Source organism: Macaca thibetana, chromosome 18 (genome assembly GCF_024542745.1).
Source record: "Macaca thibetana thibetana isolate TM-01 chromosome 18, ASM2454274v1, whole genome shotgun sequence".
NCBI classification, from domain to species: Eukaryota; Metazoa; Chordata; class Mammalia; order Primates; family Cercopithecidae; genus Macaca; species Macaca thibetana.
Genome location: NC_065595.1, coordinates 57,681,812 through 57,707,979, shown reverse-complemented (window position 1 = coordinate 57,707,979; position 26,168 = coordinate 57,681,812). Strand labels below are relative to the sequence as shown.

Sequence of the window (26,168 nt, the reverse complement as noted above, 5' to 3'; positions counted from 1 at the left end):
CGCCTAGTCAAAAAGTGTTCCACTCATTTAAAATTTTTTTACTCTTTTAGTCGAGGATGCATCTCTTCTTATTCCCAGTCACACAATTTCACATAACTCTTTTTGTCAACAATGCTAGCTTTCTTAACAACTGCAACTTCTTTCCCTTCTGAATATCTTCATGTGTTTTCCACTAAAAGCACTTAGAATTATGACATTTTTTACCTAAGAGGGACATTTAAAGAATAACCAATGAATCTGACACCTCATTTTTGAGTTAAGAAATGAAAAGCCCCAAAATATAGCTAAATCACTATTATATAATCTAAGGGTCGATTCAGAGCCAGAACATCCAGGTTTCCTGACTACCAGCAAGACCAGTAATTTTTTCACTACCCTACATTGACTCTTCTGAATACTACATGAAATCTAATCTAAAAAGGTAAAATTATGTTGTATAGTGTGTTAATGAATCTTTGGTGAACTAAGAAATCATTGGTTTTTGTATTTTAATCTGTATCATTATTGCCCCAAGCATTTTTAGGACAATGGCTAAATATACATGGGATTACCATTGATAATGAACGTGACTACCACTTCAAACCCTAACCTCTTTTTTTTTTTTTTTTTTTTTTTGAGACGGAGTCTTGCTCTGCGCCCCAGGCTGGAGTGCAGTGGCTCGATCTCGGCTCACTGCAAGCTCCGCCTCCCGGGTTCACGCCATTCTCCTGCCTCAGCCTCCCGAGTAGCTGGGACTACAGGCGCCCGCCACCTCGCCCGGCTAATTTTCTTGTATTTTTAGTAGAGACGGGGTTTCACCGTGTTAGCCAGGATGGTCTCGATTCCGCCCGTCTCGGCCTCCCAAAGTGCTGGGATTACAGGCTTGAGCCACCGCGCCCGGCCCAAACCCTAATCTCTTAATGCCATCATACAATTTTGTTTCAAACTGATGAAGGCCTCACATTCTTTCATACTTGCCCACCTTGTGGATCCTACTCTCATTTTCTGACTTAATATTGCTTTAAGCTGTCTCTACTGTCTATTTTCTTAGTATGCATGTATTTTTGTATTATTTTAGTCATTCTTACATGCTTATAATCTAGGATTTGTCTAAGTTAATATAGTATTCCTAAAGTTTGGTTAGAACTGACAGGAAAATTACGTTATGAAGACAGAAATTGCAGGACTTAAAAGCCCATCTTAGAGGTGATAGAAGCCGTTATTTAAGGGGTAAGCTTTGTACACAAGTGCTCAAAAAATGTTTTAAACATTTTTAATTTGAGGAATTCCTAGGAAATGTGATTACAGAAAGTTGCAGAACCAAAGGCCCAAAATTTCAATTCTGATTCCTGGTACTAAATGTTAATTCTACTAATTACCTTATCTTTTCACAGGTAAAATCCTACCTGGGAAATGCTTCTAAATTTGGTCATTTTAGTTCAGTCCAAGTGGACTCAGAAAAATAATCACTTTCATTTGTTTCTTAACTTTACAAGAGAAAAGGCAGTATACTGAAAAGCATGTGAGCTTTTGAGCCAAATTGACATGGATCTGAATAACTCTGCTACAAATTATGTTCCCCTTGGAAATTATTTAACTCTCTGAGTTAGCTTTTCTCCACCTAGTTAAGGAAGTTAAGAAACTAATACCATTCTTTCAGAGTTGTTGGAAGAATTAAATGAGATGTCATGTAAAACACTTCACGTAGTTCCTGAGAACACAGCAGGTGCTCAGCAAATGTCAGTATCTTTCTTATCCCTTTTATAGTCTATATAATACATTTCAACAAATAGCTTCGGTATTTGCCAAAGTATTTCAGTATTTTCTTTCAGTAAGAGAAGTCAACTTTAACTTAGAATATGCACGTTTTTGTCAGAAAGATAGAAATAAAATCAGCAATCTTGGAAGGCATTAAGATATAATGTTGAGGCTGGGCACAGTGGCTCACACCTGTAATTCCAGCACTTTGGGAGGCTGAGGCAGCCAGTCACAAGGTCAGGAGTTCAAGAGTAGCCTGGCCAATATGATGAAATCCCGTCTCTACTAAAAAATACAAAAATTAGCCAGCATGGTTGCGCGTGCCTGTAGTCCCAGCTATTCAGGAGACTGAGGCAGAAGAATCGCTTGAACCCGGAGGTAGAGGTTGCAGTGTGCCAAGATCATGCCACTGCACTCTAGCCTGGTCAACAGAGCAAGACTCCGTCTCAAAAAAAAAAAAAAGATATAATGTTGGAAAATATGTTAACCTTCTTAAATTTAAAAAATCAGAAACCCATACATTCCAATCCAATTAAAGATTCACTTCAAAGAAGTCTTTGTTAAAAGTATTGTGAGAGCAGTATACCAAGGTGATTAAAAGCCTTAAATACTTTTTAAAAATTCAATTTCAATCATCTGCACTAATGGAAGAAAGTGTGACATGGATAATTCAAATTAGAATGCAGTTATGCATCAAGTAACAACAGGGATACATTCTGAGAAATTAGATGATTTCATTGTTGTGTGAACATTATAAAGTCTACTGACAAAACCTCAATGGCAGAGCCTACTACACACCTAGGCTATATAGTATGTCTTATTGCTTCCAGGTTATAAACCTGTACAGCATGCTGTACTGAATAACGTAAGCAACTGTAACATAAGAAGTATTTGTGTATCTAAACATATACTGACATAGAAAAGGTACAGTAAAAATATGTGGTAGTATAATCTTATAGGACCACTGTAGCATTTGTATTCCATTGCTGATCAAAACATTGCTATTCAGTGCATGGCTGTACCTTACTTGTGCCTTGTGAATTTTCCAACGACTGTTTTTATCTATTATCTAACATGACATCAAATTAATTGGCCGAGAATTTCTTTTCTTTTCTTTTTTTTTTTTGACAGGGTCTCGCCCTGTCACCCAGGTTTAGCTTCCTATGTAGCTAGGACCACAGGCACATGCCGCTACACCTGGATTTTTAAAAAACCATTTTGTAGAGATGTGGTCTCCCTATGTTGCCCAGGCTGATCTTGAACTCCTAGCCTCAAGCAATCTTCCCACCTCAGCCTAAGAATTTCTATATGCTCTAAGGATTGTGCTTTTTCTACTACCAAGTAAATTATTCTTTCAGGACTCTGGAATATATTTTCTCCTACAAAAAAAAAAAAATCCCTTCTGAATTAAATGTATTATAGGCTAATATTAAATTATATTGCATTATTTTGATAGCAAGTAATGATGAGCAGAGTCAGTCCAAAATGTATAGAGCATAAGAAGAAGATAGAAGAGGATTTAACATTTTCTAAAGATAATATTAAATTAGCCTCAGACTAATTGATTAGGGAATGAAGCTGATGAGCAAAGATCACAAAGGAGGAGCTTTTTGTGAAATGTACTAGTCTGAAGGGAGTTCAGAATACCACGACAAACATTCTGAGAGTTTGCTTAACTAAAAAGAGGTCAATTGACACATCTTCCAATGAATGAATAAAGAGCAAAAAATTGGTTAAGAGTTAACATTAGAACGAACTAATAATCCATTTATAACACAACTGATCTTATTGAGCTCTTGTAATCAACTTAAATTTCCTGAAAGATGTTTAATCGCTTTACAAAAAGCTTTCTGCTGATGCTATAATTTCAATTTAAGTCCATGCTAAAAGAATCTTGTTTTTCGCTTAAATTGTAAACACTGTATGTAGATGGTGTGCAGAAAGACAAAAGTATCATTTCACTAATTTAGCCCACGAATTAATCACTTATTTTTTTTTTTCTTTTTTTGAGAGAGAGACTCTCACTCTGTCGCCCAGGCTGGAGTAAAGTGGTATGATTTTGGCTCATCGCAACCTCCGCCTACCAGGTTCAAGTGATTCTCCTGCCTCAGACTCTCAAGTATCTGGTATTACAGGCACATGCCCCCACATCTGGTGAATTTTTGTATTTTTAATATAGATGGGGTTTCACCATGTGGCCAGGTTGATCTCGAACTCCTGATCTTAGGTGATCCACCGTCCTCGGCCTCCAAAAGTGCTGGGATTACAAGTGTGAGCCACCATGCCCAGCCTAATTAATTATATATTCTTATTAAAAGTATTTTATTAGATACGTAAGCAAGTTAGCCTATGTGAGTAGTCATTAAAATTAGTATTTAATGTGCATTTACTTTTAAATGTTTACAGTAGATACTACTACAAACAATTGCAAAGAAGGCCGAAAAACAACAAAAAATTTAAATTTTTTACAATGTTCTGGTGGGGAATGGTGGCTCAAACCTATAATCCCAGCACTTTGAGAGGCTACAGTAGGGGGATTTCTCGAGCCCAGGAGTTCAAAACCAGCCTGGGAAACAAAGTGAGACCCCTGTCTCTACAAAAAATAAAAAATAAAAAATTACCTGGGCACAGTGGTACAGGCCCGTGGCCCCAGCTACAAAGGACACTGAAGCAAAAGGATTACTTGATCCCAAGAGATCGAGGCTGCAGTGAGCTGTGTTCACACTACTATATTCCAGTCTGGGCAACTGAGTGAAATGCTGTCTCAATAAATACATAAATGATTTTATACAAATAGCTAATTTGAATAACTCAAGACTAACAACTGAACTGTCTGTAAATCCAAAACTGGGAAATATAGTACATAACAGTTCATTGTGTTAAAGACATACAGCCTTAAGAACAACCAGAAACTATTATCTTAGAAGTTATGTACCACTGACAAAGTGAAAACGTAACTTGAGTGACAAATTTTTAGTTTCAAAGTTATATCTTAAATCTATTCCCTTGAAAGTTCTTTGCCTATCATATCTATAATGATTTAGATTAGGAGTGAGAAACACTTCCAACATGAAAATATTTTAAATCTAATGAATTTCTCAATGACTCTTGAAACATTAAGAAATATAAGATTGATTATAACTTTATGTAGCTAATAATACCCAGGAGTATTACTACTGTAATAACCTAGCAATGTTCTCAAAGCGTAGTCCATGACCATCTGACTCACCTGGAGGATGCCTATTAAAAATGCAGGTCGATAACTCCATTCCAAACATATCACATTAGAATCTCTGGTTGGTAGATCCTAGGAGAGCAGCAAGAAAAGATTTTTCTGCCTGCAAGAGAGAATGAGCAAGTGAGTGAGTCTTTTCAAATCTAACCCCTTAACATTATCAGAAAAATAACCTCAAATGCACATGTTCAACCAATCTTGGGTCATTAACATTCTTACAAATGACTGATACAATTAATCTGACTGTCCCATCCATGCATGCAAATTTTTAAAAGTTAAAACTTCCATTAATAATTCAAAAATAGTGAAATAGAAATCTCAAGTTTCCCCTTTTAGTGTAGGTTCTCCTGGAAAGTAAGAGCCTGAGACCTCTGGCTTATGTGCAGGTTCTTTATTTGGGAAAGCACCCAGACACAGGAGTACGGGACTAGTGAAAGGAAGGAAGGAAGGCCAATACAAAAGTTTATCCTTGAGTTCATCCACCACTATAAATAAACAGGGCTCAAGCCCAGTATCTTCTTAGGAGCCATCAAACTACCCCAGAATAGCCTGTCAGAAGACACAAGAGAAGAGCACTTATCCACAACTTCTGACTTCCATCAGTTAAGAGTTGCTGCATGGGTTGCTAATTTCTTACACTTTCAAATTGCATACTTGTTTCTACTGGCTTCAGAGAAGCTCCTAGGGTGAGGGACTGTCAAGTTTCACCTGCATGAATCTGGTTGCCACTGAAATACTTGGAGCAAGCAGGGCCCAAGACGTGCCCAACATATCATGTTATAGGACAAATATAGTCAAACTGCTTTTTCTTTAGTTTTATAATTCTAATACAAAATACAATTAAAATAGATGTTCTGAGAAATGAGTACAGCAATTTCAAATGGAGAGGAAGGAACTTTTAGCCTATTTTTGTCTGATGTATTTGATCCATTCCCACAAAACCTGAGATGCACTGAAACTTGACCTTCTGTGAGAAAGGTATTTTCTAATAAACTTCAGTTTATTTCCTGAATTTGGTTGCCAATTTTTAAAGGACCAAAGAGCAGCAAAATGAACAGTTAGTATGTACTCTGTAAATACTCTTATGTCCAGCATTGATCCAAAGACTTCATTGTTTAAGTTTTTACATTAGTAAAGTTATAGTAAAAACAGATTGACTACATTGGACCCTCAAGTAACATTTTTCATTACAGTGAAACACACAATTTTGAATAGTACAAGTTTGTCTTGGACTGGGTCCAAGAGGGTCTAGTTACAAGAAGTAATTCATTATAACCTATAATGTGATCCTGAGGCTTGGCTCTGAAAAACACATTATATGAAGGCTCTAGTCAAGCAGATTAAAAATTTTAAAACTGAACAGTTAATCATGTACTTTAATTAAGTAAATATCGTATTTGTTTGTATAATATGTAAACTTAGTTCAGAGAAAGTGAAGGAGAAACAGGTGCAAAGAAAAAAGAAATCTGACTAAAAGCACATCATCTTTTCGTTTAACTTGAATTTCTGTTAGAATAATTAAAGATGAGTTTAAAAAAAAACACTATCTCCTTAGAAGTTGGGGTAAAGTAGCTAATGAATTGAATAAAGATGAAATAGGAAAACTGAGGAGTGCACAGCAAATACAAAAAAGTGGAGATACACACTGCTGAAAAAAGCCCAATAACAACATATATTATTTTATTATTAATAATAATTGTGAGAGAGGGTCTCACTCTGTCACCCAGGCTAGAGTGCGGTGGCAAGATCTCAGCTCACTGCAACCTCCATCTCCCAGGCTGGAACAATCCTCCCACCTCAGCCTATGGAGTAGCTCGGACTACAGGCACACATCACCATGCCCAGCTAATTTTTATGTATTTTCTGTAGCAATGGGGTTTCCTCATGTTGTCCAGTCTGGTCTCAAACTCCTGGGCTCAAGCAATCCACCTGCCTTGACCTCCCACAGTGCTGGGATTACAGGCATAAGCCGCCGCGCTTGGCCAAAAAATAATTTCTTATAACCACTAATTCTGAAATAAATGAATAGATTAGTTTCTCCTTTCTATATCATTTTGCCATTGGGTTAGATGATATTTTAAATCCCTTGGAATATAATAAAACAACAACAACCATATAATAATACTATCTAACTTACCTGAACTCAATTATGTAAATCAAAATAATACATGTAAAAGCATTTAACAATATAGTGGAATCCTTTCTATAATTATAAATCTTTCACAATTTGCCTAGCAATTCAATAGTTTCCCTATAACTACACAACTTTAGCCATTGAAGAGATCTGATTAGCTGTAGCTCTTTTTTTTTTTTTTTTTTTTTTTTTTGAGACAAAGTCTCGCTCTGTCGCCCAGGCTGGAGTGCAGTGGTGTGATCTTGGCTCACTGCAAGCTCTGCCTCCCGGGTTCATGCCATTCTCCTGCCTCAGCCTCCCAGGTAGCTGGGATTACAGGCACCCGCCACCATGCCCAGCTAACTTTTTTTGTATTTTTAGTAGAGACGGGGTTTCACCGTGTTAGCCAGGATGGTCTTGATCTCCTGACCTCGTGATCCTCCCGCCTTGGCCTCCCAAAGTGCTGGGATTACAGACGTGAGCCACAGCGCCCGGCCAGCTGTAGCTCTTAAATCTATCTACTGTTAACAACAGTTTCTTACATTGTTACAGTTTCTTACATTTCTCTCTCATTTAATCCTATCAACAATCCTGTAAAACACTCAAGGTACATATTATTACCTTCATTTCATTGATCAACAACCAAAGTACAGAGAAATTAAATTATTTGCTCAACAAGATTAAAATTAAAAATTAGAATTCATTCAGCAAATTAGATGGTGCAGCTGATGCCTTCCCAATATCAACTTATACAAATACATTACTATATACTTGCAATTATAGAACTCAACAATGATTCCCCACAATATAGCCTTTGCACATGCCTTCTGCCTGGAAAGCCTTCTGCCATTCTTCTCCCAATAGGCAAGCTGCTTCAAACTTCTCTTAATTCTTCTTTAAGAAATTTCAAATATATTATTCCATTCTTACAACAACCCCTTTGGGCACAGTATTAATATCCTCTTTCAGTGAGGGAAATAAGACTTGTCTAGGAAACATGCAGATAATCAGAGATAGGGTCAGAATTTAATCTCTCGTCCTATCTTCCAGCTCAGGACTCTTTCCATAGCACAAGAAGGCTGGGAATATGGCTATATGCCAGCATTGATTGTAGAACATGATCAAAATTTTTTTGAGCACTTCCTACTCTGTTCCTTCTGAGATTACAACATAATTTAAGACCCTTCAATCTACTTGATTTTAAATTTAGTACATGAAACAACTCACAACCAGGGCTGGGAAAGCCAGTATAACCATTTTTCTAATTCTATTAGAAGTCAATTTATATTCATTTCTCAAATGTACGTATCTGCTGTAAGGCAAGTAAAAGAAGCACGTGTACCAAAAATGCTAAGAAATAAATTAAATAGTCTAAAAAATGAAGTGAGATGATCATAATAGGTGTTTCGCTCCAATCCTAACTGAGGAAGCCCAGTTTATTTTTAACTCTGAGGCTAATTAAATCATGATCAAATTGTAAATACTTTTAGTTACCTCCTACAGTGTAAAGCATTTTTGTTGTTGTTGTTGTTGTTGGTTTGTTTGTTTTATTGAGACGGAGTCTCACTCATCAGGCTGGACTGCTGGACTGCAGTGGCACAAACTTGGTTCACTGCAACCTCTGCCTTCCCGATTCAAGAAATTCTCCTGCCTCAGCCTCCTGAGTAGCTGGGACTACAGGTGTGCACCACCACGCCTGGCTAATTTTTGCGTTTTTAGTAGAGACGGGGTTTCACCATGTTGACCAGGATGGTCTTGATCTCTTGACCTCATGATCTGCCTGCTTTGGCCTCCCAAAGTGCTGGGATTACAGGCATGGGCCACTGCCCCCGGCCAAAGTTTTTTGAAGTAAAAAGAAAAATTTACTTGCTCTGTCACCCAGGTTGGAGTGCAGTGCATGGCTCACTGCAGCCTCATCTTCCTAGGCTCAAGAGATCTTCTCGCTTCAGCCTCCTGAGTAGCTGGGACCACAGGCATACACACCATACCTAGCTAATTTGTTTTTATTTTTTATAGAAACCAAGTCTCACTATGTTGCCCAAGCTGGTCTCAAACTTCTGGGCTCAAGTGATCCTCCTGCCTTGGCCTCCCAAAATGCTGGGATTACAGGCATGAGCCACTGCACCAGGCTCTGACCATATGGTTTACAGTCATCCAAATCAGGACGTTTTTAAAAGTAAAAGGGAGTTCTATTAATAATTAAGCTAGAGCAATAGGAATTAACCAGGACTGTCACTGGTAAGCTAGGGCATATGCTCACCTCACATAAGAGATGTACTACAATTGAGAAAAGGAAGGAGACTTTTTTTTTTTTTTTTTTTTGAGACAGAGTCTCACTCTGTCACCCAGACTAGAGTGTGAGCAAGTTCAACCTCCTGGGCTGCAACTTCGACCTCCTGGGCTGCAACTTCAACCTCCTGAGCTCAAGCAATCCTCCCATCTCAGCCTCCCAAGTACTGAGGCTACACACAACACTGAACCCAGCTAGACTTATCTTTATTTTTATTTTCTTGTAGAGATAGGGTCTTGTTATGTTGCCCAGGTTGGTCTCAAGCAATCCTCCCACCTAGACTTCCCAAAGTGCTGGGATTGTGGGCATGAGCTGCTGCACTTGGCCGGAAGCCTATCTATTTCAACGTTAGTATCCTAAATAGTCCACAAAAACAAACTGTCACCAAGAGTATGAGTTGAATGAAAACACAATTTCACTGTTCATTTTTAATATTTCTGATTATAACTTACATAAAACTGAAAACATTTCTAGCTAAAACTCAGGATCTCCTCTAAGAACAACTTTGAACATAAAACATTTTTAAATTTTTTATTTTACCTTGGGAAAAGTAGCTATCAAAGCTTCCTTAGACTAACATGGATTAGGAAAAACAAAAAGCCAATATTTGTAAGTCTATTTTTCTCAAGCATAATTAGAATAAAGACCAAAAAAAGAGACAGTGCTTAATGATATATCTGTAATCTGTGAAGCACATAATTACATTAAAGATCACAACTATTTGCTGGCAATGAAGAAATCCATCAATTCACAGGCGAAAAAATTAGCGTTTAAGATGAGATTTTTTTTTAAATGGACAAAGCAATGAATATTAAACATGTTTGCTTGTGTGAACCTATCAAAGAATTCTTTAATTAATAGAATCCACATGTCAGTGATTTGTTCCGACAGCCCTTCATAATATTTTCCATTACTGTAAATAAATATTATTCCCATAGCTTGTATCATGGTAGCATTATACATAGGTACATTGCAGCATAATACTTTATTTACTAGATAAAATGGTAAAGATTTGTTGTTTGAGATTCTCAAAATAAAATAAACTTTTCTATTTTACAGTCGTAGTGATCACTCTTAAATTATCTTATTTTTTCAGCAGTTAAGTTCTGAGATTCTTATAAGTGCCAGGGTTAGAAAAAAGGCCTATGGGCTAACCAACTAACAAAATTCCTGGGCTTCATAAGCTTATATGAATAGATATGAAATATTGTCCAAACAGCCACTGCATTATAATAGATGACATGGAAGAAACAGGTGTCCCTTTCCATTGATAAGAAATAATTTTGCCAGGTACAGTGGCTCACACCTGCAACCCCAGCACTTTAGGAGGCCAAGGCAGGTGGATCCCTTGAGGTCAGGAGTTCGAGACCAGCCTGGCCAAAATGGTGAAACGCTATCTCTACTAAAAATACAAAAATTAGCCAGGCGTGGTGACACGTCTATAATCCCAGCTACTCAGGAGGCTGAGGCAGGAGAATCACTTGAACCTGAGAGGTGGAGATCGCAGTGAGCTGAGATCGTGCCACTGCACTCCAGCATGGGCGATAAGAGCAAGACTTTGTATCAAAATAAATAAATAAAGAAGAAACCATTTCGGAAATAACAGATCAACAACATTCTTCATCATCCCATTATAATTTAAACCTAGGCAACTATGAATATACTGTTTAACCTTCTTTATCAAGTATAAAGAGATAGTTCCTAAATCAGGCAAATTATGTGCCAATAAAACTTTGGCCATTACTGATGGGAAATGAAGCAGCTCGGTGAATGATGTTTAAAAATAAACAGAAAACTATTTTAACAGCTCAAAATGGGAAATGAAGAAGGTATGAAGTCCAATGTAGCTACAGTGAAGATCAAAATAAAGCTTCCTTATCTAAATTGGAAGCTGGCCAGGATACACGAGGCTAATCTTTCTAATTAAAAAGCAAGGTATACTCTTTAATGTCCGATATGAGCATTTAGATGAACACCTAGGATAAAAACTGTGATACTGACACCTTCCATCAATGTTAAATATATATTTTTAAACAATTATAAAACTTCTCAACCTGGAATCTTGGCACCATCAACTCAAATCATAAACAAAACATCTTGGCACTTGAGGCAAGATCACTGATTGATGTATACTCCCACTCACAAACAACACGTACTAATTACTGTAAACAACTTTTTAAAAATTGAATCAAGTGTTCATTTAACACAAATGTTGCCAGTTAAGATACTTTTCTTTTGTCTTAAAATTTCTTTCCCTCACCTCTCAAACAGCCTCTTGTTGTGTTCTTAAAATAGTTACAACTGCAGGTATAACAATTCACCCCAGTTTACCAGTATTGTGTGTTCAAGTCAGAGATACTGGAGAATTTTATATAAGTAATCATAAAGGATGTAATCACTTACCTTTTAATTTTATGCCTGGAGATACAGGCACTCAATGCTGGGTGGGGGATGGGATGATGAATGCCCAGCACAAATAGCAGAAATAAACAAAGAATCGGAAACTCATGTCCCATTTCCATCCTGCTTCTTTAAGTAAATCACACAACCTCATTTGTTCACTCATTGATTATATTATATATGCTGGGCCTGCGCTGTACAATACAGTGGCCACTAGTCACATGCAGACTTGAGCACTTATAATGTGGCTAGTCTAAACTGAGATGTGCTGTAAAGGTAAAATATATATCAGATTTCAGAGACTTAGTATGAAGAAAAACCACCTAAAAAGTCTCATTAATTTTTATATTGATTACGTTTAAATAATATTTTACATAAATTGGGTTAAATAAAATATATTGTTAATTTCACCTGATTTTCACTTAAAATGTAATTTTTAGAAAATCTAATATATGGGGCTCTATGGGATAGTTCTGTGCTAAGACTCTAGTAAAAAGTAGGAAAGAACCCAGGAGGCAGAGGTTGCAGTGAGTCGAGATTGTGCCACTGCAGTCCAGCCCGTGCAACAGAGTGAGACTCTGTCTCAAAAAATTAAATAAAAAAGAAAAGTAGGAAAACAGGGCCAGGCGTGGTGGCTCACGCCTGTAATCCCAGCACTTTGGGAGGCTGAGGAGGGTGGATCACCTGAAGTCAGGAGTTTGAGACTAGCCTGGCCAACATGGCAAAACTCCGTCTCTACTAAAAATACAATAATGAGTCAGGCATGGTGGCAGGTGCCTATAATCCCAGCTACTCGGGAGACTGAGGCATGAGGATCGCTTGAATCTGGAGGGCAAAGGCTTTTGTAAGCTGAGATCGTGCCACTGCACTCCAGCCTAGGGGACAGAGCAAGACTTTGTCTCCAAAAAAAAAAAAAAAAAAAAAAAAAAAAGCAGGAAAACAGAAGAATAAAGAAAGCACAGTCTGACATCAAGGAGCCTAGCTGAAGACTAAAAACACAAAAATAATTACAATATAATGGTGTTAAGTGCAATGATAAAGATATGCATTGAGGGCATGGGAGAATGAGGAAGGCCATTTGTGAAAAGGTATAGGAAGGAAGGATGGAGATGTTAGGTTAGTCTCCTGAAAGAGGTAGTGCCTGAGCTGAGACTTAAAGAATAAGAAAAATGAACTGTAAAAAATGGGGGTGAAAGTAATTCCAAGAGAAAAACATTGTATGAGCCAAGACTAAGAAACAACCAAGGGAAGAAGAGAGGAATAAAAGCAGTTTCCTGTTGAAAGAGATAAAGAGCAAGGGGTACAGCAGAGTGTGTGCAAGGACAAGAGCTTGTGCGACATTTTAAAGAAACTGAATTTTAACCTTTAGCCTTTAGGCAATAGCCTTTTTTTTTTTTTTTTTTCTTTTTTTTTTTTTTTAGACATAGTCTTCCTCTGTCACCCAGGCTATAGTGCAGGGATGTGATCTCGGCTCACTACAACCTCCACCTCCCGGGTTCAAGCGATTCACCTCCCTCAGCCTCCCGAGTAGCTGGGATTACAGGTGCCTGCCACCACGCCCAGCTAATTTTTGTATTTTTAGTAGAGATGGGGTTTCACTATGTTGGCCAAGCTGGTCTCAAACTCCTGACCTCAAGTGATCTGCCCACCTCGGCCTCCCAAAGTGCAGAGATTATAGGCATCAGCTACTGCGCCGGTCTAGCAATAGTCTTTTGAAGAGTTTTAAGCAAAGGAATGCCAGAATCAGAAATAATGGTTTAGATGTTGGGTGGCTGTGTGAGACTGAATTAAGGTGAACAAGACTGGAGGCAGGGAGGCTGTTGCCTAGGTAAGAAATATCAGGGCCTAAACCAGGGCAGTAAGTGAGGTTGAAAAGGAAAGCACTAATTCAAAATTATATTTAAGAGAATATAGTGCCTGACTCGTCCTGACACCATGGAAAGGAGTTTGGATTTTATTTTAGGGTGATGGAAGACCCTGAAACGCTTTGAGCAGGGAGTGTGATTTTCTGAAACATTTTAAAGAACCTCTCAGAGTGCTGTTGGAGAATATACTGTAATGGAGAAAAGAGTGGTAACAGATTATTTATTTTTTTAAAAGAAGGATATTGCCATAGAAGAGATTGATGGTAGCTTGAACCAGGGTGGACACAAAGGTGAGAAGCAACTGGATTGTTTGGAGGGTGTGTGTGTTTTTAAGAGACAGGTTCTGGCTCTGTCATCCAGCCTATACCACAGTTTCTCAAATCTCAAGTGCGCCTCCCGTGGGCCTCCCACAGTGCTGAGGTTACAGATATGAGCCACCCTATCTAGTCTCAGGTTGTATTTTTAACTGCAAATGGTATTGCCTAATTCATAGGGTTGAGAAAGAAAAAAGCAAGTTTAGGAAGATCACACTTGTTGAGCTCAACTGTCTTGTTTAATCAGGAGGTCAGGTTGTCCGCCTAGAGTGAAAATACCTTCAGAGGCTTGAGGACTGCAAATAGTAAAGGTCTGGAAGACAGCAGAGAAAATAAAAAGGCTATCTTAAGGATTAACTGATGCCCTGCATGAAGTATGAAACCATATGATTTTAGTGATATCAGTCTAATGTGATATGTCATTTTCCCTTCACAACACTCAACTACCCAGTTGCAGGAGTTAAGCATAGACTGTAGAATCTACAGGGTTTCATTTGTAAATGGCTTGAGTTAGATGACTTTTTAATCTACATGAGTTCCAAAACTTTAAGAATCCTAGAGTCTGTACTGCTATCACACAATTTATTTTAAATTGGTGCCTAGATATACATAACGTAAACTTACCATTTTAACTATTTCACTAGTTTATTTAAATTCAGCATTCCAGCCAGGGACCTCCAATAGGTGTGCTGGGACATTAAAAACCTAGCCCTGAAGGTGGCAGCACTGGGCCTGAGGTGACTAGTCTCAACTTCTACTTCTGTTGCCACTGGATGGAAGCAGCCTCATCTTTTCATTACAATATATAACACAGGTGTTCATTTTCTAAGTATGCTGAAGTTGAAAAAGTTTGGGAAGTACTGCTCTAAGCCACAAAATATGAGAAACCCAGTATTACGAAGAGTTCAAAATAACTGCTTCTCTGTTAAAGACGTTTTTTCAGCAGATCTTTGGAACTTCCAAGTTTATTCCATGTGGTTCTTAAAGCTTCTTTAGAACCTATGAGGATGCCCGCCATTTCCATTGTTAAAGTGACCATATAATATCTCATTTAAAAACCTAAGAATTTTGAATGTACCCAAAGGTTTCCATTTACATAGAAACGGGATCTATCAGGGAATGCCCATTTAATTCACTCATAGAATACTGATTTGGTGGCACACACTGGGCTAGTTTCTGGAGACAAAAGGGTGAACAAACCTTTTTTATTTTTTAAATTTTAGAGACAAGGTCTTTTGCTGTGTCACCTAGGCTGGAGTACAGCGGCACAATCATAGCTCACTGCAGCCTTGAACTCCCGTGCTCAAGCGATCCTCCCACCTCAGCCTCCACAGTAATTAGAACTAGAGCCATGCACCACTGTGCCCAGCTATTTTTGTTTGTTTTTTTAGAATAGGCGACAAGATTTCACTATGTTGCCCAAGCTCATCTTGAACTCCAGGCCTCAAGTGATCCTCTTGCCTCAGTCACCCAAAGTCTGGCCTAAGACATGGTTTTTTTATCTCAAGAAATTTACAGTCCAGCAGGGAGACAGAATTAATTAAATAACTAAAACAATAAAAACTGTAAGAAGGGGAGGTTACATGGTACTATCAGAGGATCTAGTAGAAGAGACTACTGAAATAAGATAAAAACATTAGTTTTTTATCTCAAGAAATTTACAGTCCAGCGGGGAGACAGAATTCATTAAATAACTAAAACAATAAAAACTGTAAGAAGGGGAGGTTACATGGTACTATAAGAGGATCTAGTAGAAGAGACTATTGAAATAAGATAAAAACATGATTAGTAGATAGCTACGGCAAAGAGTGGGGTAGGTTTGGTGGAGAACTCCAGGCAGAGACAATAGCATGCAATGGCCTAGGAGACATCAAAAGTCTAGTGAGACCACAGGACAGAAAATATCTGGAAATAAAGCCAAAGAGGTAGCAGAGGCAATTCAAAGGGGCTTCCTTCACAGAGTAACTGGAAGCCACTGAAGGGGTTTAAGCAGCATAGTGACATTAATAGATGTACTTTTCAAGATCACAGTAGCTGCAGTATAGAGAAGTGGTCTCAAAGTAGACACGATTTAAGGTGGAGGAGGGAAGAAGATGTATTTTTATTCTATTTTTTTCATCCTCTAAAAATGCTTTTAAAATGGATTATAATATTAGCTAAGAAATACTAATTATGGCTAGCTTTTGGGCACACAGTATATATCTGAATACTAAGCAGTTTACATATATTCATTTAATCTTAATACCCTGTGAGGTTGGTACTATTATTATCCTCAATTTACAGGTAGGTAAAATGGGACAGCGAGGTTAAGCAGTGAGGTCACTCAGTAAGGAAGTATTAGAGCAGGATTTAAACCCAGATGTCTGAGTTCAGAGCCTGTAACTTCCTCGTTAGATCATGTACCATTTTTCAGCAGTACATGTATGTCATTTAAAATTAAATATATATATGGAGAATAGATGCTCAAATTTTTTTTCCGAACACCAGTGAAAACAAAGGTTTAGGAGGGGTGGTTGGCTGTGTTGATGTGGAAAGGAGACTAGCAGTAGACTAGGTAAGAAATAACAGTATCTTGGATTATGGAGGTAGTGATGGAGAGAAGGGGATGGATTTAGATGTCTGGTAAGTAAAATTGGACTGAGTGATGGCTTGCATATGGAAGTTAGGGATGAATAAAGTGTCAAGGATGACTCTGGTTTCTGACTTGCATAAATGGATTAGACAGTGACACACAGGCAGAGGCCATAAGAACAGGTTGGGTCATTCTGCTCAGATACTTTTTCTTTGGACCACAGTACAGACCACAGCACACTGCTCTTTCAATACTCTGTTAAATGACAAACTTATTACAGGTTATGTCATAAACATAAAAGCTTCACTCTGTCAATTGTTTCCTATCTTGTGTTAAAAATTACATAGTCAAAATTTTATCCATTTTCTTTTAAAAATGTGGAGTTAAGGCTTATAAAACGGGGAGTGAATGATAGTTGCCGTAACACGCTAATAGAAGGTCTAGCACCCCTCTTCTGTATACTAACTTTTTAAGTTATGGTATTTATTCATCCCTTAAGATGTGGGGACAGGTGGAAAAATTACCTTTCCACTTTGTATTTATGATTTTTTAAGTACTAAACTTTTAAACTGTTAATATCCCTTGTCCTCTTCCCAGGTCTTAGAATGATTACACAAATGTACTGGACTGGTTTAAAAGATATTGTGATTCTACTCTATTTTGTTCATTTGTAGAATTTCTAGTGGTCTAAAAACGATTTTTAGAAATCAGGAGAAATAGGAATACCTACTATCGGTTTGAATCTCAAACGAACAGTCACAAGAAAACTGGACTTAAAAAAAAATTATCTAACAGCATGTTGTCCCAATAAATAACGCTGATCGCTTCAGATTCCTTCTCTTTTCAGATCTGCCAGAAACTTCCTGTTTAACCTCAGCAAAATACAGATCGTTTTGATCTATGGCGTTACCGCCCAATCCTGTCAGGTCACATCACTAAATTGCAGATAACAGCAACAAGGCCGAAAACTATGTTAGACGGATCCGCGTCCATACCCCACCATCAGTTAATTTTAACTCTCCGTTCGGTACAGGTCACTCATACATGCTTCCCTCCAAAATGTTTAAGTTAGACACACTGTACAAATAACTTTCACAGAACCCCAAGGGCTTGATGCTCCCCCGACAGAACGGCTTGAGCTTTCCCCAGCGCATCTCAGAGGCGCTGTGGCGGTCGCCAGACTCTTCGGGTCGCTCCCCTCCCCAGCCATTGCACTCGGGAACCGGCCGCACAGCGGAGCCCGCTCCTCAGCTGGGGCACAAAGTGCGCCGTCGCGCCGGGCAGCGGGAGGAAGGGGCGTGACGCAGCTGGAACTCCCGCGTGACGTCGCGCGGGCTCCCGGGCGGGGCGGGTCCGGCCGCCTCCGTGCCCGGCCGGCAGCCCCCGGCCTTAAAGCGCGGGCTGTCCGGAGGGGTCGGCCTTCCCACCGAGGATTTGGCATTCTGGTGAGGGGAAAGGGCGAAAGAGAAAAGCGAGCAGCCGTCCCTTCACAGCGTCAGAAAGTACTCGCTTCCCTTCGGGGGCTTTCGCCAATCCCGAGGCAATCTTGGAGGCGGTGAGTAAAAGGAATCTCTTTACCCCACCCGGAGCTCTGGGTCGGAGCGGCTACTTCTGGTCTGGAGCTGCGCGCTTGGCGAAGGGCTCCCGGGGTAGGGGTGGCCGCCCGGCTCTGGGGCTGTGTCTGAGGAAATAGGCTGGGCCCGGGCGACACTCGGTGGCTATGGACCGGCGAGAGGACCAGCTCTCACTCACTGCTATTTCTCGGTCTCCCGCGCGGGCTCAGGAAGCGTCTTTCACCGCCAAGCGCGTCCCGCGCATGCGCAGGCTGCGGCGCGCGCGGGCGCGCGCTTCGGAGCTTTTTTGGCCAGACCCGCACGCGGAACCCGCGCGGGCGCCTGGGGAGAGGCAGATGGAGAAGGAGCCTGGCTGGAAAGCCTTTGCAGCTCTGCTCTGCTCCGCCCATGTGAGTACTGCTCAGATGCCCCGTGCAGTTTGTTCAAGTCCCCTGTGTGACTCGAGATGTGCCTCTCGCCTTACCCGTGTGGGAATACCTGTGGTATGGCAGCGAGTATTTTGGTGAACCCCTGCAGTGTGGTGGTTTATACTAAGGAATACACAGAAATGTATTAAATAGTTACAGGCCTTTGAGCCCAGAATGCAACTTGGGACGCAAGACGCACCGTGCTGAGAGATTGAGAAATGCACACTGTTGTACCTCGAATAACGGTTCAGTGCCGAGAGAGATGCTAACAACAAGTGCTGGGCATGCGGGGTAGGTGGAAAGGGTTTTGCGAGCTAGAATTTTGCAAGTTGAATGTTTTGTTTTTATGTTTTGTTTTTAAAGCACTGTACATCACTTACTTGAAGATAGATACGTAAAGGATGCTTATTTTACACTCTTGGCTTTAAACGAATATATTACTACTTTTTAGGTCATTAAAGTAATTAAACCTTTATTTTAAACTGTTGACTTCATAGAAATAGTTTATGTCCTTTTTTTGTTTTGTTTTTGCTGCAGAGAGGTATTTTACAGTTATTGGTCTCATGACTTGATTTCCATCCCTGACATAGCCATGTCCCAGCTGTGTGACCTTGGGCAAGTAATTTACTGCCTTACGCCTCTTCCCCCAACTCTACAATGAAATTATAGTGTCTGTCTTACAGAATTTTTCTGAAGGTTAGGTAGAATACAAATATTCTATAATAACACATAATTATATATTAAATAATATATAAATATAAATTTTCTACAGCACAGTTTCTGGTATGTGGGAAACAATAAATGGTGACTTTTATTCGCAATTATATATAGGCACATTTGTTTGTCCGTTAGAGTTAAAAATAGAATGAAAACCTCTTTGGAAACAAGACTAATGCAGTGCACCTAATTCTACTTTTAAAAACTTTTTTGCAGAAGTAAACGTATACGAGAGAAATATTAGAATTTTGAACCCTATTGCATACCCATCCACCCATCTTCAGAAATTGTAGAAGTTCAGCCCTTGTTTCATCTCTTCACCCAACATCCATTTTTGTTTGTTTTAGCTGGATTTTCTTTTTCAAGCAAATCCCAGAGAATATATCCCTTTACCTGTAAATATCTCAGTAAATATCCCTTTAACAGATAAGGCCTTTCAAAAAAAAAAAAAAAAAAAAAAACGCATCATTATCATACCCAAGAAAATTAATAATTCCCTAATATCTAAAATCCAGTTCATATTTAGTTTCTGCTGAATTTTTTTTTTTTTTTTTTTTGGAGACGGAGTCTTCCTCTGTCACCCAGGCTGGAGTGCGGTGGCTGGATCTCAGCTCACTGCAAGGTCCTCCTCTCGGGTTCATGCCATTCTCCTGCCTCAGCCTCCTGAGTAGCTGGGACTACAGGCGCCCGCCACCTCGCCCGGCTAGTTTTTTTTTTGTATTTTTTAGTAGAGACGAGGTTTCACCGTGTTAGCCAGGATGGTCTCGATCTCCTGACCTCGTGATCCGCCCGTCTCGGCCTCCCAAAGTGCTGGGATTACAGGCTTGAGCCACCGCACCCGGCCTCTGCTGATTATTTTTTAAAAGTCTAATCACAATTTTTGCAAAGCTTGATAGTTTCTTTTTGTAGCTCTTCACAGTTCACCAAGTGGCTTCACATATACTCTTGCTGCCTTCAGAATTACTGTTTCAACTCCTTCATCAGAAACCTCAAGAAATGGTTAGCAAGAAACAATCAGTTCGCGCACTTGTTAGAAATGGTACTGTATTGGCTAAGGAGCCAGATGTGAGGTTTAGTAGACTTGCTAATCACTATACTTTTTAAGTTGTAGCTAATTAATGGTTTCATTTTAAGAACACATATTAAAATATTTACTAATCTGTTCAAACTTCTTAACCTGTTGGTTTCTTCAAGGACTATGTAATAAACTTAATCATTCACCTTTATTCTAAGAGAGGCATGAAGTAACGTTACCCTAATTGTGTTATAACTCTAAGATGTTTCTATATTCATAGATCTTTGCTGTGTTTGTATCTTACTGACTTCTCTTGTTTTTGGAAAGTTATACAGATCCTCATCTGTGTTAATACATCAGTCGACTATCTCTTTTATAAAATATATATAGATGTGTGTATATATATGGATGCTTGTTAAGTCAAGACTATCTTAGAATGTTTTTCAGTTTTGGGCTCAGTATGCTGTTGCACCAATTCAAAAGTTAAAATTTTTTTTTTTTTTTTGAGACGGAGTCTCGCTCTGTCACCCAGGCTGGAGTGCAGTGGCCGGATCTCAGCTCACTGCAAGCTCCGCCTCCCGGGTTCGGGCCATTCTCCTGTCTCAGCCTCCTGAGTGGCTGGGACTACAGGCGCCCGCCACCTCGCCCGGCTAGTTTTTTGTATTTTTTAGTAGAGACGGGGTTTCACCGTGTTAACCAGGATGGTCTCGATCTCCTGACCTAGTGATCCGCCCGTCTCGGCCTCCCAAAGTGCTGGGATTACAGGCTTAAGCCACCGCGCCCGGCTTTTTTTTTTTTTTTTAATTGAGACAGGGTTTCTGTCGCCCAGGCTGGAGTGCAGTGACACAATCCCCACTCGCTGCAAATTCTGCCTCCCAGTTTCAGGCAGTTCTCCTGCCTCAACCTCCCAAGTAGCTGGGACCACAGGCACACACCACCACACCTGGCTAACTTTTGTGTTTTTAGTAAAGACTGGGTTTCACCATGTGGCCAGGCTGGTCTCAAACTCCTGGCCTCAAGTGATCCACCCACCTCAGCCTCCAAAAGTGCTGAGATTGCAGGCCAGAATCATCTCCCCCAGCCAAAACAATAAATTATTTTATAGTGGTAAATTAATACTGCCCATGAATGATAAAAACCCCTCAATATCCAAATCCTTTCTGTTTAACATAATTTAGATAATTTTTCCTCTAGAGAAATAAGAAAATTTGCCTGAAAATTTACCTTATATAGCCAAATAACTGAAATCAGGGCTTTCCTCACCATTATCATCTTTCCTTATTCTTTCCTTCCCCTCCCAAATTCTAAAAATGATTAATTACAAGTAAATAAAGAAATGGTAGATGAGGATATCTGGGCTTGTGTTTCATCCTGACTTCAAAGTACATAAAGATAAATGCAACATTCATTTATGTTGCAATCTGTCATTTCAGGTATTTGACCTGTCCAAAGACGACTTGATACCTCTATAATGTAACAGAAAAGGTCAGAAAATATTAAGCAAATAGAAGTGTGGAGCATATTAAGCAAGATGAACATCTCGGGAAGCAGTTGTGGAAGCCCTAACTCTGCAGATATATCTAGTGACTTTAAGGACCTTTGGACAAAACTAAAAGAGTGTCATGATAAAGAAGTACAAGGTAAAATCTTAAATAAAAGCAGTATTTTATTGCGACTGTAGTGGCTTTGTATACCTTTGTATGACAGTTCTCTTTATTTTTTCTATTTCAGCTTTGAGGTTCGGGGGGGTACATGTGCAAGTTTAGTACATGGGTAGATTGCATGTTGCTGGAGTTTGGTGTACAAATGATTTCATCACCCAGGTAGTGAACATGGTACCCCATAAGTAGTTTTTTGATCCCCACCCTCCTCCTACCCCACAACCCTCCACTGCCATGTAGGTCCCGGTACCTGTTGTTCCCCTCATTGTGTCCATGTGTACTAAATGTTTAGCTCCCACTTATAAATGAGAACATGCAGTATTTCTGTTCCCTGCTTAGAGTAATGGCTTCAGCTGTATCCAAGCTGCTGCAAAGAAAATCATTTTGTTCTTTTTTTATGGCTACATAGTATTCCATGATGTATATGTACATTTTTTTAATTCAGTCCACTGTTGAGTTTTGTGCATTTAATGACCATCTTTAAGTTCAAAGATATCTTTTTTTTTTTTTGAGACAAGGTCTCACTGTGTCATCAGGCTAGGGTGTAGTGGTGTGATTATGGCTCACCACAGCTTCCACCTCCCATTTTCAAGTGAGCCTCCCTCCTGTAGTTGGGACCATAGGCACACGCTGCCATGCCTGGCTAATTTTTTATTATTTGTAGAGTCAGGGTCTCACTATGTTGCCCAGGCTGGTCTTGAACTCCTGGCCTCATGTGATCCTTCTGTCTTTGCCTCCCAAAGTGCTGGGATTACAGACGTGAGCCACTGTGCCTGGCCCAAAGATCTCATTATTTATTTATTTGTGTATTTATTTTTATATTCATGTATTTATTTATTTACTTATCTATTTTCAGAGAGGGTCTCACTGCATCGCCCAGGCTGGAGTATGATCACAGCTCCCTACAGCCTTGACCTCCCAGGCTCAGGTGTTCCTCCCACCTTAGCCTCCTGAGTACCTGGGACTACAGGTGTGCACCACCATGTCCAGCTAATTTTATGTGTTTTTTGTAGAAACAGAGTTTTGCCATGTTGCCCAGGCTGGTCTTGAACTTCTGGCTCAAACAGTCCACTGGCCTCAGCCTCCTGAAGTTCTAGGATTACAGGTGTCAGCCACCGTGCCCAGCTGATCTTTTTTTCTTTTTCTTTTTGAGACAGGGCCTCGCTTTGTCACCCATGCTGGAGTGCAGTGCTGCAAACATGGCTCAATATTAGCGTCAACCTCTCGGGCCCAAGTGATTCTCCCACCTCATCTTCCCAAGTAGTTGGGACTACAGGCGCACACACCATGCCCAGCTAGTTTTTTTTTTTAACTTAACCTTCACCTTAGAACACCTAGCTAGTTTTTGTATTTTTTGTGGAGACAGGGTTTCGCTATGTTGTGCAGGCTGGTCTCAAACTCCTGAGCTGAGGTGATCCTCCCGCCTTGGCCTCCCAAAGTGCTAGGATTACAGGCGTGAGCTGCGCACAGCCCAGATCTCATTTTTAGAGGACATTTACACTGGTAGTTTTTGTGATTCATTTTTATGGTCAAATTGGTGCTTTTTAACCACAGAACATAATTTATATACAACTTGCTGTTATTTACTTGTGGTAATATGTATGAGATAGTGGAAAAGGTAAAGAATTTGTTGACTGAAGACCTGGATTTGAATTCTGATTTCATTTACCCACTTGCTCTGTGATCTTAAGCCTAACTACCTAACCTCTAAATTTAATTTTCTTCTACAAAATTTTTGCAGGATATTAACATAAAATTACTACATAAGTCATTTGACAAACCTGTAGCTCTGAAATACAAAAGTGAATGGCAGCTTACTTTCAGAGAGCCTGTTTAATGGAGATAGTCGTGTAAACAGATAATTACAATACAGTGAAATAACAGTTAAAAGGTTTTTATGAAGTGCAAAGAGTATATAGAGGATTAAGCAATTGTGATTGAGATGAGTAAATATTATTTGTATTAAAAGAAGCTAAGCTCAAGGTTTTGATATTAAATTTTAATATACTTTAATTCTGTAACTTTCCCTATGTGTGAGAAATGCTTCATATGACATTTGTTTCTTGATTACCTATTATAAGTTTAATACTGCAGTGCTTTATAGCTGTATCATTACACTGGAGTACTATTAAAACATAATCCACTTGAATCTAAACTGTAGTATGTGGGTCTGTTAGGACTTTCTTATGGTAGGCCGGGGGTGGTGGCTCATGCCTGTAGTCCCAGAACTTTGGGAGGCCAAGGTGGGCGGATCACCTGAGGTCAGGAGTTTGAGACCAGCCTGACTGACATGGAGAAACCCCTTCTCTACTGAAAATACAAAATTAGCCAGGTGTGGTGGTGCGCACCTGTATCCCAGCTACTCAGGAAGGCTGAGGCAGGAGAATCGCTTGAACCCAGGAGGCGGAGGTTGCGGTGAGCTGAGATCGTGCCATTGCACTCCAGCCTGAGCAACAAGAGCAAAACTCCATCTCAAAAAAACAAAAAAAACAAAAAATTTCCCATGGTAAATTTAGTTTCCGGCAAAACTTCTGATAATACTCTTACTAATTAATGAGTTTTGAAATATGAACAACCCCAAAAGTATTCTTTCAAGCCCCAGTGTTCATGGAGACACAAAGAAATGTTCAAGAAATGTTTTTTGGGCAATTACTATTTGCCAGACCTTGTGAATAAGAATGAATCCTATATAGTGCTAGCTTTAAGGAAATTTCTAGTCTAGAATTTTAATGCAGTGTACTATGTTGTTATCTGAAAACATGAAGGAAGAACTGAGAGTGTGTGTGGTTGCATGGGGAAGTGGGTTTGTGCATGGTTTATGTCAGACCAGGCTTGATAACTGATTAAGTCTAATTAGCCAGGCAAAGAAGATGGTGGAAGGGGAGGGAATTTTCTGAGTAGAGAGAATAGCACATGCAAAAGTTTGCACATAAGAGCTTGATTCTATTCAAGGAACTATGGATGGTTAGGTTTAGTTCTAAGAGGAAATGGAGTGGGAGATGGGAGTTTTTGGGGGAGGTGGATAGGATATGATGCTAGAAATGTACATAGATCCAAATTACATAAAATGGTATGTGCTATGCTGAAGAGATTGTCATCATGCCTTGACTTTAGGGCAGATTTCTCTATTTCTGCAAAAAATGTTGGAATTTGGGGATTTGGGATTTTGATAGGTAGTGCGTTGAATCTGTAGATTGCTTTGTATAGTATTGACATCTTAATAATATTGTCTTGTAGTCCATGAACACGGGATATCTTTCTATTTATTAGTGTCTTCTGTATTTCTTTTTAAGGTTTTTATTTTTTAATTATTAATTTTTAGAGATGAGGTCTTGTCTCATTGCCCAGGCTTGAGTGCAGTGGCACAATCATGGTTCGCCGTAGCCTCAAATTCCAGGGTGCAGGCGATCCTTCCACTTCCACCTTCAGAGTAGCTAGGATGACAGGCATGCACCACCACATCTGGCTAATTAATTTTTTTATAGAGACAGGGATCTCACTTTGTTGCCTAGGCTAGCCTCAACTCCTGGGATCAAGCAGTCCTCTGACCACCTTGGCCTCCGAAAGTGCTAGGATTACAGGTATGAACCACCACACCTGGTCATTCTGTAATTTACTTCAGCACCATTTTCTGATTGTCAGGGTACAAGTTTTTTGTCTCCTTGGTGAAATGTATTCTTAAGTATTTTATTCTTTTGATGCTCCTGTAAATAGAATTGTTTTCTTAATTTGCTTTTCAGATTGTTCATTGTTAATGTATAGAAATATAACTGGTTTTTGTGAGTCGATTTTATATTCTGCAACTTTCTTGAAACTCTTGATTTCTATTTTTGTTTTTTATGTTTTGAAACAGAATTTCACTCTGTCACCCAGGCTGGAGTGCAGTGGCGTGATCTCAGCTCACTACAACCTCTGCCTCCCAGGTTGAAGCAGTTCTCCTGGCTCAGCCTCCCAAGTAGCTGGGACTACAGGCACGCACCACCACTCCTGGCTAATTTTTGTATTTTTAGTAGAGATGGGGTTTCACCATGTTGGCCAGACTGGTCTTAGACTCCTGACCTCAAGCGAGCCGCCCATCTCAGCCTCCCAAAGTGCTGAGATTACAGGCAGGAGCCACTGTGCCTGGCTATTTATAGGCTATTAATTTAATACAAATAAAATATTTGACAAATTTCTTCTTCTGTTCTTTGGCGTTACAGGATCTTCATGAAATCCCTATTTTACGATGAGGATGCATCAAGAAAACAAATGATATACTCTTTAATAGA

The 26,168-nt window shown here is 39.5% G+C and overlaps 1 protein-coding gene and 1 long non-coding RNA gene across 7 annotated transcripts in view; one reads left to right on the top strand and one right to left on the bottom strand.

The window, feature by feature from the left end:
• The window catches only part of LOC126941452 (uncharacterized), a 391,778-nt gene extending 373,458 nt beyond the window's left edge, over window positions 1-18,320 (bottom strand). The window contains exons 1-2 of the long non-coding RNA XR_007721308.1: window positions 18,105-18,320; window positions 4,967-5,075 (exon numbers count right to left, since the gene is read on the bottom strand). This is a non-coding gene — a long non-coding RNA (uncharacterized LOC126941452). The remainder of the gene's footprint in view (window positions 1-4,966; window positions 5,076-18,104) is intronic.
• Window positions 1-26,168, top strand: part of RBBP8 (RB binding protein 8, endonuclease) — a 118,229-nt gene that overhangs the window by 1,982 nt on the left and 90,079 nt on the right. For 2 of the 6 annotated variants that reach the window (XM_050768078.1, XM_050768077.1), the window contains exons 1-2: window positions 21,797-21,879; window positions 25,413-25,481. Coding sequence is in view for 4 of the 6 variants with exons in the window: in XM_050768075.1 (XP_050624032.1) it covers window positions 21,771-21,879 (109 nt within the window). In the remaining 2 variants the exon portion in view is untranslated. Of the gene's footprint in view, window positions 1-17,835; window positions 18,082-18,504; window positions 18,799-21,672; window positions 21,880-25,412; window positions 25,482-26,168 lie in introns of those variants that run through there. The other 4 variants (XM_050768075.1, XM_050768074.1, XM_050768073.1 and 1 more) reach the window with 3 other exon arrangements.